Genomic DNA, 15,414 nt, shown 5'->3' on the forward strand with positions numbered 1-15,414 from the left:
TCCAATTAATTGGCTTCTTCTCCTTTAAAAAAAAAAAAATCCCTTTTTTTGAAGTCTGCCTTTTACTCGTTTATTCTCTGTAAGTGTTAAGCTGCTCATATTTTGGTGCATTGTGTTATGTGCTGAGAATTTTTATCAGCTGCCCTAGTGCTAGAATGTGGTGGAAATACCAATGTGTCTGAGGAGCTGAGGTTATGCACACAGATGTACAAAGCATCAAAATGAACTGTTTCAGACAGACAGGAAGCAGACCAAGGCTGAGTCTGCACCTTCGGAGGGCTTGATCTATCACACCGACACCGACTGGGTGCATTCTCGTGTTGTTAATAGCATTAATTCTTCAACACTGCTTTGCTGCTTTACGGGTATATAGATTATAGCAGGAAGGAGCTGCATCTTTGCCTGTGAAATGAGGGCTATCTGCAATTACAAGTTCTTATCGAATGAAAGGAAGCTGGAGTCGTAAGCCGAGATTGAAAAGCAGCCAGGAGTCCACGATGTTTGGTGGCATGCACGGTCTGGTGCTCAGCAAAGGCTCGGGAAGTCGAGACTCCTGGATTTGATTTCCAGTGTTGCACTTGGTTGAGCCCGTCTGCTTCTCTAGGTCTCGATTTATCCACCTGCAGTGGGGACAGCACCTCCCAGGGCGGCGGGGATGGGACGTTGCTTTGGGGACAGCAGTGGGGCACCGCGGGGCACCTCCTGCTGCTGAGAGCCACATGTGGCTGCACTCAGAGTGGGACAGGAGAGGTCCTTGGAAAGTGTGAAATACTGTTCCATATTTCAGCCCTGTAAAGTAGGGTTGGGACAGCCCAAAGTTGAGAGAACAGATCTTTATTACTCTCATATGAATAAAGACCCAGTGCCGGAATGACATATTTAATCTTCAGTGGAGTGGGCAGCCTTGGAGATTTATAAAGGCTGTGTTGTGTGGGAGGCCAGCGGAGTTGAGCAAAAAGTTGACACATACAAACACAGGAGAAAGAAAGCACTCTGTTCCCTCTGCTCGCTTCCCCCTCCAGGCCAACCTTAAGTGTCTCGACAGACAGTGCTCAGAGCATGGTGGCCCTTAGCACAGGCTGCTGAAAGCAGGACCTGCTGACGGCATGCAGCCCAACACGTGGCACAACCCTGTCCTCATTTGTCTGCTGCTGTAACTCGTTTCCCCCACGTCTCAGGTCTGGCAGCAGCAGCAGATCATAGGACGGCTCAGGTTGGAGGGGACCTTAGAGATCATCTTGTTCCAACCCCCCTGCCACGAGCAGACTCGCCAGCCACTAAAGATGACACACAGCCAGTTGGAAATTGAACTCTGGTCTTTAGAGCAGTGGAGAAATGGCTGTAAAAATCTCCTTTCCCTGTGCTGCTGTAAAGCTGACGGCCGTTTGCTGCAGTGTTAGGGCAGGAGGATTTGGGCAGCGCTCGCCCTCTTCACACGGCCTTGTGTTTTCTCCATGCAGATCAGAGCGAAGGATTTCATTGCAGGGAAGAATGCCGCATCCTGGGCCACTCGGACCGGTGCTGGATGCCCCGCAGCGCCGTCCCCAGCCGCGCCAAGTCCCCCGAGCACGGCAGGAATGTCATCGCCCTCTCCATAGAAGCGACGGCGGTGGACGCGGAGCCTTATGCAGACTGTAGTGCCAAAAGGACCTTCGCCACTTTCGGCAAGGAGGGCGGCGAGCCGCCGGCCGAAGAACGGCCCGCCAACCCCAAAGGCAAAAGAACGGTGGAGCCGGCCGCCGGCAGCCCCAAGGTGAGCGGCAACGTGCGCGAGGCGGGCAATGGCTGCGAGGCCGCCAGCCCTGTCACCTCGCCCCTGCACCTGAAGGGCCCCGCGGCCTACGGCGGCCTGCCCTGCCCCGCCGGCCGGCCCCCGGCGAACACTGGCCCTGCACGGCCTGCGGAGGCCGAGCCCAGGGGGGCGGACAGCGAGGGCAGCCTGCAGGAGGGCAACCCGCTGCTGCAGGACCGCAGGGAGAAGGACTCGCCGGCAGGCAGGAGACTGAGGGACATCGTCCTCTGAGCAGCGCCCGGCCGCCCAAGGGGTCCAGCGGGTCATTTTTATCGCTTACCAATGGTTCACAGATCGCTGTATTTAAAAGCTTTCCCTAAATGTATTGTTTATAAATGAAGCTGTTGTTAATGTGACAATCCCACTTGTTTCAGCAGGCGGCAGGGGTGTTCTGTGGGCAAATAGCGCGTTTTCCTTTTGCCAAGAGGCAGCGGCAGAGCCAAGCGTCGCGTCTCTTGGATTTATATATTTTTGTACCTCAACGCCAACGTAAATCTCTGTAATGCTCAAGAATCGAATTCCAAATTCCCTCTACAGAGCCTTTTTTGCAGGCAAAGCAATGGCCATTTCTTGTGCACGACTTTCAAATTACATCTGAATGAGTTTTAATATTCGCCCCACGCAAGGTTGTTTCTGTCTGAAGATGTTGCTATTTTGCTGTGGACACCCCTGCGTTTATGAATCCTTTTGCTGTCACATGCTTATCTGTACTACTATTGTATTTGATATCGCAAATTACTGTCCGTCTAGTGATGGCAAAAGGCTTTCAAGTTTAAAACAAACAATCACCACCATCTCACCAAACCCTTGGGGAGTTTCAGACCGAGTGGGACAAGTGCTATTTCCAGTCCCCACCATCTGCAGCCTCCACCTGCTCTCAGGGCAGGACGTTGTAAGAAGGCATCTTGGGGAAAATTTTGCCTGAATTGCAACCGCCATATGCACTGTGCTGAAGTTTTTCCCTTTATCCACTTCCTTAGCGTAACTTCAAGGCAATGCATGGAAAGGTGTTTTTTTTTTCCAGAAGTTTCTTTCTTGTTTTCAGCTCCTGGATTTAGACATGCCCTGTCTCGAGTCATTTCCAAGTCAAAGTGACGGAATTATTTAGGAGATCTAAATTACCTTCTCAATTAGACACACACTTCCCAGTCAGCGTTTCCCAGTCATGATTATGCTAAGTGTGTGTGTGTATGTATGTCATCATGGCATGGATTTTAGACTGTTCCGATTTCTTTTTATCCCTGCATCATGAATAAGCATGGAGTGAGCAACAGCGATGTTAATTTAGGGGCAGACAGGTGATATGTAACAACACTACTAATTCAATTAATGTGCCTTCTTAATGGAGAAAAAATTAAAGCGATTCATTATTTTTTCTCATAATTAGGGACTTTTTTTTGTGTGGGTACAAATTTACTCATATAAAATTGATTTAAAGATTGAGCTACTTTAATAGCCATTTTGTAGGGGGGAGAGACGGAAAGAGTTTCACAGCTCTCTGCTCTCTTTCAGTGATAATTCCTCAGTGAGGTATGAGTACGGTAGGAGGATTTCAGTTAGTGTAGCATTTTTATTAACCCTTCACTTGTCAGATTTTCCTACCCTAAATAATGTTTCATAGAATTTAAAATTGATTTTGGGAGGGAAAATATATAGCTCTTGCCAATGTTTGCTGTACCAGCAAGTTGAAATTAGCAGTTTCTAGAGAAATAGTCTTTCTAGGCATACATTTCATGATAAAATATTTGTTACTTTGATTTATTTAAATTAAAAACGTCAACAGGAAAACAAGCTCCAGTCATTATTGTCCTCAACATAAAATAAGCTCGAGTAATTTATTTCTTCAGGGTAAACTGACACTGCCTGAAGTTGTAGCCATTCTGAGACAGGTCGGCAGTCAGTGTATTCCCCATGCCACTTGCTAGGGCCAGGTGTTGGGAAGGAACCAACCAACAAAGGTCCTCTAACAAAATTTGTGATGCTTCCCTCTGGTGTTATTACTACCTCATTCAGATCAAATCCTGTGCATTAATGTAATGTCATGTACCCCTCCTAAACGTGAACCAGGGATTTTTCTCTCTCTTCTGGAGTTTGAGCCTATGGTTAAGGGATATGTTATTTCTGTTCCTGCGTTGTTTCCTGCCTGCGTACTGTACTGCTGTCATTTGTTTTTGTTTCTTTCCAAATGTGCGTATCTTTATAAAACAAGCAACAGAAGAAACGGGCTGGCTTGGGGCTGTTAAAGCAACTGGGTTTTCTGTAAACGTTAAGCTGGGTTTATTCTGACATTACCTGTTTTTGTCAGCTCTGCTGGGCTTTCTTTGAGGAAAATCCATGTATTATTTTGCTGAGCGAAAGCGCCTGCTCGATACACATCTGTCCCCTCTGCAGAAACCATCCCATGCCTTTGGACATCGTCCCCCCATCACGGACAGACCTCGCAACCTCCATCTGGGAGCAGGATGGGACCGGTGCCCTCGGCCCCATCACAGCCACAGGGATGAGAGCATGACCCCTTTGCCCCAGGCATCCATAACCCCCACCACCCGCCTCCAGCACCTGAAAAGTGCTGGCTGTTAATTTGTGCTGAGCCTTGCCCTCTGCCTGCGGAGCTGCCACCACCAGCCTGGTGATTTTGGATGAAAAATAGATGCTAACTGAAAAGGAAGAAAGGGAAAAAAAAACAACCCAGAAACATTTCTCTAATTTACCCAGAGGAAACATTCCTTGCCACTCTGAATAAAAGCACAGCCGAGAAGGGATGCGAAATAATTCTGTATTAAAAGGGGGCATTCAAGAGGTCAGTAAGCCCTTATGCCTCCAAGAAAATCGTTTAAACAACAGTTTTGCCTGGGCTGACCCGTGTCACAGCTGAGGATGCTGAGCGAGGGGCCCTTCCCTGCCATGTCCTTGCTGTGTGGGATGAGGGCCTCCACTCCACCTCCCCTCCCTTCATTGGATTTGGGCACTTCTGTCACCATCCCTCCCTGTCATTTGAGATGAGTTCAGGGCTCCTGGGCAAATCACAGCATATCTTAGTTTTGTAATAGCTGCATCAAAACTGGTCATGCAAAAACATGAAGGCTTCAGGGTGGGTGATTTTTTTTTGGGGGGGAGAGGGGCTCCAGACCCAATTAATGCTTCTTTAGTAATTTAAACCTGTCCTCAGATTTGGTTTAGGAAAGCAAACTTGGATTTGTTGGTTTCCTTCAGGCAGCCTTGCTCTGCTCCCCTGGAGAAACAGGGCAGCAGCTGCTGTGCCTGATTCTGTACCGAGCATGACGAGGACCTGGTCTGGAGCAGCCCGTGCGATGTCCCTGTGTGCCACCCTCTGCCAGCTTGAATGTCCCTTCACCACAAGGGCGCGCGGCCGTGTGGATGGGCAGCGGGGACAGGGGCCTTTGGTGGCTGAGAAAACCATAGCTGAGTGCTTGGTGCACTGTTGTGAAGCTGGAGGTGGCCTGTGGATCACACCACACGCAAAAGTGAATTCCCTTCTGCTTTTTTTTGTTTTGTTTTTGTATGTTGGTTTTGGTTTTTTTGTTTTTTCTTTTTTTTCCAAATAGGAAACAAGTTCCTTTTGTAAAGAACACACTGTCTGATGAACATGTTGAAATTATTCATGGGAAAAAAAAAGTAATTATGAACGGAAACACATTTGTCTGTCGTTGGGGAGCATGGATGATCCTGTTGCTACTGCTGCTTTTGCAGCTATAGGTGATCCTTTACCCCATCCGGGAGCTGTGGTTACCTTGGGGAGAATCCCAGCCGCCTCCACTGCAAGCACTGCTGGGATGGATCCTCAATCGCCATCAGCTGATGTTCAGCTGATCTACGCTGGGATATAATCTTTAAACACAAAGAGCTGACGTAATGCAGACTGCTTTTCAGCAAGCATCGCCTCCTTGCACTATTCCAAGGTGACAGGTATGAGCTGCAGGCGGCGCGTCCCGCAGCAGGAGGAGCAGCACGGCACCGCGCGGCGGTGGGACTCAGTGCGGTGCGTCTCGTCGTGGTGTCTCCGTTGCTGACGATACGAAGAATAATTTGTTGTATATGCTGATATGTATGTTATGTACATTTTCACAGTGATTGAATCATTGTAAAGAACAAAATGGAAAAGAAAAAAAAAATTCACCATTCTGTCTATTTTATGAAGATGATAAAGCAGCTTTATTAAATTATTACGATTCTGTTTCAAAATGGTGTACCTGCCACATGGGTTTTTTTCATCCGATGAGAACTTTGTTTTCCACCTAAATGTGACTTTCTTTTCTCTGCTTTGAGCATCTAATGCATTTTAGTATTAAAGCAATTATTGAATAAAATGGAAAGTAAGTGTTTGGTTACAAACATGCCTAAGTGGGTTTGCTTTGATGGGCTGAAGGTGCTGGGTTTGCAGAAGCCAGGAGGAGCTCAGACACCCATAAGGTCTCAGTGGTGCCACCACAGCCCCATCCCCACGCACCTCTCCCAGTTCTGTTTGCCGTTGGTGTCCATGGGCTGTCCTGGCCCCCAAGAGGTGTTGTCCCCTGAGGCAGGCAGGCCCTGAGCCCCACGCAACTCCAGTTGTGGCAGAGCACTCAGGGTCATGAATTGATAGGAAAACGACCGACAGCCCACACTTTTTTTTTTTCCATTGAGACACCAAGGAGAGGAAGAGCTTATTTCCCTGGATTTTCAGGAGGGCACTTTGGAGGCCCTGGGGAGATGGTGAGGAGCATCCGCTTGCTCTGAATTAATGGCCTATTAATAGAGCTCTTCCAGGAGCATCGCAGCGCTCTGCGGGTAACTGGGGTGAGTGTCCTCTTCTGCTCACTTAAAGGCTCTGCCAAGGAGACACAGAGGTTGCAGTGGGATGGGAGGAAGAGCCCTCTTTGTCAGTGGGGCTGCTCTGTGCACAGGTGGGAACCTGGAATGTGTTCAACCACACCATAACAAATAGGTTAAGGGCGGATGTGTCTGCTCAGTTTTGTTTTGGAAGACATAGGGAGCTTACAGCTCGCACAGCTGCAGCCACCAAAGCCTGCCCGCAGCACCTGGCGCTGGCTGCACCTCGTCAATGAGCCGCCTGGCAGGTGGGAGAGAGGAGGTGGTAAGCTGACAAAAGCAGGCTGTGCAGGGGGTGTCTGTGGGTTCAAACCCTGCTCTCTCCAGGCTGTTCCATGAGGTGGAGGAAGGCTCCTGCAATGTGATGTAGCACCGTAGTATCCCTGCGGCTGGGCTTACTTTGGATACAGGAGCCGACGCTCCTCTCCTGCACAGCGCAGGGGAGCTGCCCTTGAGCAGTGACAAAGGCTGGGGATGCTCCCTCAGAGCACTCCCTGCTCGCTGGCACAACCTGCAGGGCCCTGTGGGCACCGGGTGCGGCTGTGATTTAATCAGCCCCTGATGGAGGGCAGCTCGCTGTACCAGCTGCCATGCTGCTGCTTGCGGCGTGCTGGGGGCTCTGAGATGTCAACACAGCGACGTGTCCCCACCGTGCTCCCCGGCCAGCTGTCCCTCTCCTCTGTCCCCACTGGCACACCTCTGAGACCTGCAGCATCTCTTCTGCTGATACAGCAGCCGACAGCGCCTGTGCCCGAGTTTGTATAAATAACAGTGCCAGGAAAGGGCTGAGGTAGACAGTGGGAGGGAGGGGGTGATTTAGAGCCCTCTGCAGAGGAGGAAACAAAGAGATTTTTCTTAACAGTGGTGCTGGTCTGGGGGAATGTGTCCTCTGTGGGTGCTGTGCACCCTGCAGTGGAGGAGCAGAGCTGCAGGGATTTGGTCACAGGGACGGTGAGATGGGAGAGGGAATAAATCAGTGTGCAGAGCTGGCGGCCCTCGTGGCTGAGGTTCAGAGCCGGTTCACAGACACAGATCTCATTTCTGTTTCTTCTAGACATTATTTTATATTTGATGTTCAACTGGAATATCTAAAGAGAGCCAAATTGGATTAACAAGCAATGAATTATCATACACTTTGACTATTAAGCCCACAAAGACAAGAACAAATAAATTGGAGGGATCAAAGCTCTGAAAGCACAGAGCAAGAATATATGTATTTGTTTGAAGCGTGGCTCTACAAACACAGGGCATTGCAGGAAAGGAAGTGCGGGCAGCTGTGCCCACTGCAGCAGGATGTGGATGGGGAGCTGGCTGTCCCTCCTTGGTCACCTCCTATCCTTGCAGCTCCATGGGCTGGATCCCAGCCCTGTGCAGGCAGGGTGATGCTGCTGCTCACCCTGGGCTGAAACTGTAGTATAACTTTTGCTGTCAGCCCCAGGGACCCATCCACTTGTTTAACTTGCATCTGTTTCTTTTTTGTTTTGTTTTGTTTTCTTGTCCTTTGAAGATGATGCAACCTGTTGGTCCCTTAAGAGCCGCTGGAGAACAAACATCAGCAGGTGCACAATTATGGAGCTCACCTGTCAGCAGCTCCCTGCCCTCTCACAGGTGGTGGGGAAGAGCTGGAGCAGGAAAGGAGGCTCTTTGGAAACAAGTGCTGTGCGTTAGGGCACACATCACAGAGCTGGCAGGCTGTGGGCAGCATCATTGGGAAGCTGTGTGCACGTGGCTGTGCTGCAGTGTTGTGGACAATCCTGAATAAAAAAGTAAATGGAGAAGAGTGGTGAACAATATTCACCCCATCATGAACTGAGCTTAGAGTTTTTTCCCAAGAAAAATAAGTAGGTTGCTCCAAAAGTAATACCTCCTATCTATTGTCATGGAAGCTACAACAGATCTGAAGGGCACAATGACACTACTTGATAGAGCAAATTCTCAGTTACAAAACGCTGCTTTTCAACATAGTCACCACCATGAGCTATATGTTTTCATCAGCAATGAACGAGAGCCTGAATGCTGCACTCATAAAAATCTGCACCAGCAGAGGCGATTGTTTCTTTCACAGCTGCTATGATGGTTTTGTTGCTAGGAAGATGTTGCCCAGGAAGTCCAAATTTCACTTGCTGCACTTGCTGACATCCCACTGTTTGGTCTCCATAAACATGCAGCAAGCATTGAATGTCAGTGGGCACCATTTCTTTTGCATGGAAGAATTCAGTTTCACACCTTTGCTTCATTCACACTTCCATGTCTGACCCCGCTTTGTCAGACTGTCCCTCTGCTGCCATCTGTCACATGGCAATGGAATGGAATGAGGTATTGTTGGGAAGGTTCAACCTTTACAGCCATACCATGAACAACCACCTCTGATGTTGTATGCCAATGTAATAAAATAAGAGGCGTTACTTTCAGAGCAGTCCTCATAGTCTTTAGACTACTGAATGCGAGCAGGGCTCAACAGGGTGAGTGAAGGTGCCTGGGGCAGCGAGAGAAGCACAGTGCCATGATTCCCCCTTTCCATCCCAAACCCCTGCCTTTCCCTGCCACGGCTGCTCTCCCACCACACCCACTGGTGCTGTAATGGCAGTGCATTACTCCAGCTTCCACCTGTGCCAGGCTGTGCAAACACAGTAACATTGCTCTATGAGTGCAGCGCTGAGGGCTACCTGTCTGCATGGAGACTGCCCCGTGTGGGGGCTGGGGCAAAAGGTGGCAGAGGGATCCCCTGGCATCGCTCTGAGCAACGCAGAGAAGCCCTCTGCTGCTCTGCTCCCTTGGTGCCCATGCAGAGAGCAGACAGAGGCGGAGTTGTTTTGACTGGAAAAGGAAAAAATGAGCAAACAACATTCTCCAGGTTTCTTTCTCTCCTTTTTCTTTTTTTTTTTTTTTGCACTTTCCAGATAAGGAAAGAATCTTTTTTTTTTTTTTTTTAAAGTCTCCTCTCTGCCTGTTCTGCAGAGGCTCAAAGGCTGTTCTTTATCTATTTGATTCTCTGTAAAATTGATCTTATTCTCTTTGGAGGAGTTAGATTTAAATCACAGGATGAAATCTGGGCCTCAGTGAATCAATATCAAATCTCCTATCAACAACAGCCCGGGGTGGAGATTTCGGCCATGGAGCTTTGGCTCCCAGTGGGGATGTCACCTGTTGATGGAGGACATCCCAGCCTCGGCCCTCCTGGCTGTGTTTGGCACTGAGGCAGGGCAGACATCTGCTCTCAATCCCAGCTGAAGGTCTTTGGTACAGCTATGGGCGACCTCCCCAAGGCTCATCTTGCTCATCTCTGTTGTGTTTGTGGCTGCTGATGGGTTGGAGGGCAGCGGGCTCCATCCATCCTCACCATCCCTCCACCTGGTCCCTGGAGGTAGGCAGCACAGCAAAACTGTGTCTTTATCGGAGGCTACCGGTAGCATTCAGCTGCTTTTGAAGTCTCCGAAGAGATCCGAGATGTTTCTTGATCTGCTCTTAAATAAGTCATTGCGACCGCTGTTAACTTGCATTAAGCAGCGCGGGGTGCGTGCAGCCCCGGTGCCATGCGGGAGCGGGGCGGTGGGGAGCCTGCTGCAGGGCTCAGCCTCCGGGAGAAGCTTGGGGGCTTTAAATATTTCATGCACAAAGTTTATTTTAGGCTGTGCCTCTGGAATGTAATTGGTTGGAGGCTGGTTTTTGTGAGGCAAAGGCTCGGGCCATGTGGCAGCAACAGATCGGCGTGGTGGGATGTTTGCTGGGGACAGAGCGGTGCCCGCTGGCGTTCTGTTAGCAGCAATGTTGGCAGGTCAACCTGTGTCTTCAAAGTGCTACTTTTCTGCTTTTGCCTGTTCCCCTTGGATTCTCTTCCCACCAGCAGCACCTTTAGCATTTATCTCATTCAAGGCCTCTAAGCAAATCTTATCTCTACATTTATTGCATCTTTGGGAATAGTAATTTTCAAGTCAGCTTTCACATTACTCCGTATTTGTTACTACTCCTCTGTCAAGGGAAAACCCGGCTCGTTATTAGTTCTCTGCCTGATACAAAACATTTAATTTGAACAGAAACCACCAAGAGAGAGATACATATTGCTTTTCATAACCAAAGTGTCAACATCTTGACCAGACCGTAGCTGAAGTAATCTTTACCATATGGTGGATTTTTATACTCCAACGTCACATCTGCATTCCCGCTGCCTCTCCTTTCATGCTGGAGATGCCGTGCTGGTGATAAAAGGCTCTGTCTGCACGTCCTTCCTCACACAATCACAAAAGGACCCCTCAGCAGATAAGGAACTAAACCTGAGATACAATAGCTGTGGCTTCCCACTGGCTTTCTGCTCAATAGCTTTCTGCTATGCAGGGGGAAAAAAAAAAAAAAAAAGAAAAAAGAAAAAAAAAAAAGAAAAAGAAAAAAGGGAAAGAAAAAGAATGGCAACGAGGGAGCATGTGTTGGGAAAATAAGCCCCTGTAAATCCCAGGGAGGGCACGGCGGCAGAACATGCTGGGAATGGCGACGAGAACAGGGCTGAAACAAGATGAAACTGCTTGGTTTTTATTCTGGATTCCTGGTAAAAGTGATGCTATGGCTTCAGTGGAGCTCGGGGATCTTCAAAGAATCCCGACTTGGTTTTTAAAAGGATTAAAAAAAAATAATAGAAAAGGTACTGTGTTAGTGCTGGGTTCTACTACGATATAATGCAAGTTGCATTAAACTCGTGTGAATTGTGGTGGTGCAGCCCCTGCTTCTCACCTGGCTGGGAACGGCAAAAACGGAGCCCCTCTTCCCATTCAGCCTCCACACAGCTCTTCCACAAAGGAGCTTTTAAATCTCTTTTTTCTCAGACTGGTCCATCCTGTTTGGTACCCCGGGGCCTCTACCTGCTCGGTGCCCCCCATCCTTCTGTCCCCCCGGGGGAAGAGGAGCGGGGCGGCGGGGGGAGGAATGCAGCGGCACAAAGGGAGGATGAAAGGCACGGGGTGGGCTTTGCGCTTTCAGTTGGGGCCCTGACGCCTGCAAGGAGCCAGCTGTGCTGCCCTTTGTGCACAGGTGCCGCATCTGCCCTAAATCAAGGCTTTGACAGACAGGAGGGACACACCCTGTGACAAACAAAGGACGATTAGTCCCTTGTCTGATGGAAAACAAGAGGGATAAAACGGAGAAATAGCCTGGACAAGATCGCAGACACTTGTGACAGAAGCACTACCTTCCCATACAATGGCTTAACCGCAGAGTATCCACCACCCAGGGGCACGGAGAGTCTAAATGCCATGGGCTGCCCATCACCCAGGGGCACAGATCATCCATATTGCATTTCCCCATGCATCCCAGGCCAAGCATCCTGGGAGCCTCCAGGACCAGGTTGTGTCTGCCTGAGTGCAAGGCAGAAGGGGTCTGGCTCCCAGCTTGGCACATGCCCTCAACTCCTGCCCCAGTGTTTTGCATGCCTCATCAAATTTTATTGTATCGCTGTAATGGGAAGTCATGCAGCTCTGAACCCCAAATACACAGCTTTGTAAAAGTAGTGGCTGGAAGAATCCGCAGATAATTCAGTCCTGCCTCTCTTAAGTGAAATAGGATGTTAATACAATACAGTGGAGAATCGCTAATACAATCCTATTTTTATACTAGCACTTTCATGTCATATTAGAAGAAGATTCGACTTTTAGATCTTTTTTAGCAATTTAGCACAGTAAGGATTTCATTATACTGACAGAACTATTGACAAAAAGAAACACATTAGAATTGGAGGGATAATGGTCCTTTGGTAAGAGGAAATTTTGCAAGGCTTTTCATTTAAAACTGGACTGGACAAAGTAACAGGCAGTGTGCTGTTGGGAATAATCCTGCATTAGCAAGGGGGTGGACTAGATGACCTTTTAAGTCTTGTCATGGACTAATAGAAGTCAGAGATGGAGGAGACTTTTAGGTCACATCAAACGCTTCTTCCAAGCCAGAGAAAGATTATTTCTTGAGACATTTGATGGTGTTTTTTTTTTCCACTTCTAAAAGTTCCAAGTCATGAAGCTCTCTCTCCAGAAAAGTCTTTTTCTCACTGTTCCACCCAGTAAGCGTGTGCTTAACTTTGCGCGCTATCATTAATTCCCCTGAATTTAAGCCTCTGCGGGATTTAACAACTTTAATTGGATTACTCACAGTCTGCAAAGTTAAGTACCTGCAGAAGGCTTTGCAAGAGGGAGGTTTAACAGATCTTAGCATTAAGTTCTTCTCACTTTTCCACCTTCATTTTTATTTCGCTTCACAGCGCTCTCACCTTCCCCTTGCCCGGTTCTGCTCACCCGGGCTCCTCTCCTGCCTTCCCCGACTTGCAGGCACTTCTTACTTCCCTGCTGCCTAATGTCTGTGACTCAGACCAAGCAAAGCTCTTTGCAGCAGACGAGCTGCGATTCTGAGAGATGGAAACCTGCGTCACCACCAGCAGCGTGTCTTCTGGCACAGGAGCTAAATTGGGTTTGCTCTTGCTGCACGAAACAATTAAAGCACATTTTCCTCCCTGCTTGCTTTGCAACGAGAGCATAAGACACTGCAGAGATCTAGGCTGGGATGCCTGCACCGCCCAGCAAGCAATCTGCTGAGGTGGTGAACCTCTCTTGCCACAGCTCTGCAGCAAGAGCAGAAGAAACTTTCTTGTTCCATCTGCTCCCAGCCTTTGCGATGAGGTACCGGGTTACCATGCCGAGAGCAGATGTTCCTGCTGGAAATAGGCTTCCCTTCTGAAGTTGGAGCCATCACTTTGCATTAGAGCCTGCAAGCCTGCTTTCTGCCTTATAGTGCTTTCCCCGCTGACAGGGTGTGAGGCACAAAACATTTTAAATGAAGATCTTTACAATTGTGAACATGCTGCAATAAATATTAATGTTAACTTGTTAAATGGAGAATCAGCAATTTATATAATGGCTGGGGATGCCTCTCCTTAAGTGACACACGGCTGCTGGGTGCTGTGCCACCTTCCTGCAGCTCACCACTGCTTTCTGAAGCGCTGCCCATGTCCCCTGCCCCAGTGTGCTGAATGGAGGGAATGTGACCCCTCTGGGTGAGGCTGTGTCACACTCACCACGCTGTGATGAGAAGCTTGCAGTGAGTGTTTCAAACCCCGCCTGCTTTGTCTGCTCAGCATTTGTGTTCACGTCTGTGTGAGCCAGAGGAGGTGGGCATCTCGTGGGGTTTGAGCGGGGCACGCCAAGCCTGTCCCAGCCCTGTGAACTCCCTGTTGTCTCTGGGGCTCACATCCCTGCTTCATCCCCTGGGAAGGAGAGACAAGCCCCCTGCTCACCTCACTTCTCAGGGCTGTGAGTGAGTGCTGGCAGAGCTGTCTTGGGATGGATAAATAATGAGCACCTCAGAGATGCAAGCTATTACTATTAATTAACATATCACATTAATATGATGGAGATCTGAATGAGCCGATCAAAGCAAATGCTCGGTTTGCGTTGTTTCCCTGGTGATTGGGGCTGTCAATAGAGCTGCAGCCCAACTCCCTCTCTGCCTCTGGCCTCCCGAACAGTGGTGTATTGTCCAGGCAGGAGGTGGATTTTCAGTGGAGACAAAAGCAAGACAAGTTCCTTTTTTAGATTTTAAGCTTGAGTTCATCCAGAGGAGACAATTTACTTCTCTTTGTTGTTTCCAGCATCATTCATCCCTTCTGTTTGTGCTCTGTAGAGGCTGAGCCTGGGATATCATGTGAAAGAAGTTTCTCTTTCAGGATCTTTGAAGTTAGGTTTGCTCTATGTATATTTGAAAAGTACTTCTGCGATGACAAAGCTTGGTACTACTCCTGCTGGGCTGATGTGTGTGTGAACCACACCAGTGAGTGGCAGTGATTAATCCAGCTGCACCACGTGCTGCCATATGGACAAAGCAGCAGCACATTGGGTTTATTTTGGTGGCAAAGGGGATTTCACATTTTCCTGTTCCTTAGACATGCAGGAGAACGGTCTGACCCACACTTCCAGCAGGCTTTTCCCACTGCTACAAGGAGAGGTGCCCACCTGGGCTGTCAGCGAGGGGCTCATGCTGTTTGCCAAGACAGGTTTCAGCTTTAAGCCCTCGATGCCCAGCAGTACCAGCACTGACACGTGCTGGGAAATTCACCCCCAGGCTCTGCTGCAGTGCCAGAGCTGAGCAAGGGCTCTTCAAGGGATTGGCTGACTTGTTGCACATGTTACTAATTAGAGAAAAAACCCTGTGCCCAGTGGAGGCTGATACCTGCATCTAAATCCCTGCTTATTGGCACACCTGTCTTGCAGCATGCAGCCAGCTTGCTTGCAGGCTCCTCCCAGGGCACTGTTGAGTCTCAGCTTGCTTCTTAGAACTCTTCCCATGTGTGAGGAGAATGCAATCATGGCCGTGCCGGGTCAGCACAGCTCAAGGCTCAGCCCTCTGCTCTCTGCTCTTCTTTCAACACCAGCCAGCAGCAAATGCTAAGGAAAACTCTGAAAAATAAGACACGTGCCCCGTGAGCTGTCCCAAGGCAAAGCTTCCACTATCCAGCAGCAGGAAGCATGGGGATGCTTGATAGCCAGATCTGCTCCCTGTTTATATGTCTGTCCTCTTTTGAAACACCTCATGCCCTTGGCTACCACACTGGGTGGTAATAAGCTGTACCGTGCATTCTGGGGGAAAAAGGGTTTCCTTTTCTTTAGCTTCAATTTACTGTTCCATAATCTTGTATCCCTGAGAATGGGCTGGGAATGTGATGGTGGTAGCTGTGGGGTGCGTCCTTCACCCCTGCCCGTCACCATCTGCACCTCTGCAGGGACACCCTGTGAGCTTGGTGCAGGCAGACTAGGAGGACCTTGCCA

The 15,414-nt window shown here is 49.0% G+C and overlaps 1 protein-coding gene across 2 annotated transcripts in view; it reads left to right on the forward strand.

Moving 5' to 3' along the window:
• The window catches only part of PCDH19 (protocadherin 19), a 51,851-nt gene extending 45,706 nt beyond the window's left edge, over window positions 1-6,145 (forward strand). For both annotated transcript variants that reach the window (XM_042876639.1, XM_042876640.1), the window contains exon 5: window positions 1,461-6,145. In XM_042876639.1, the coding sequence (XP_042732573.1) occupies window positions 1,461-2,023 (563 nt within the window). In that variant the 3' untranslated portion in view covers window positions 2,024-6,145. The remainder of the gene's footprint in view (window positions 1-1,460) is intronic.
• Window positions 6,146-15,414: the final 9,269 nt, after the last annotated feature.

The sequence above is a fragment of the Lagopus leucura genome, unplaced genomic scaffold (assembly GCF_019238085.1).
Source record: "Lagopus leucura isolate 7727_CA_CO unplaced genomic scaffold, USGS_WTPT01 Super-Scaffold_100016, whole genome shotgun sequence".
NCBI lineage: Eukaryota > Metazoa > Chordata > Aves > Galliformes > Phasianidae > Lagopus > Lagopus leucura.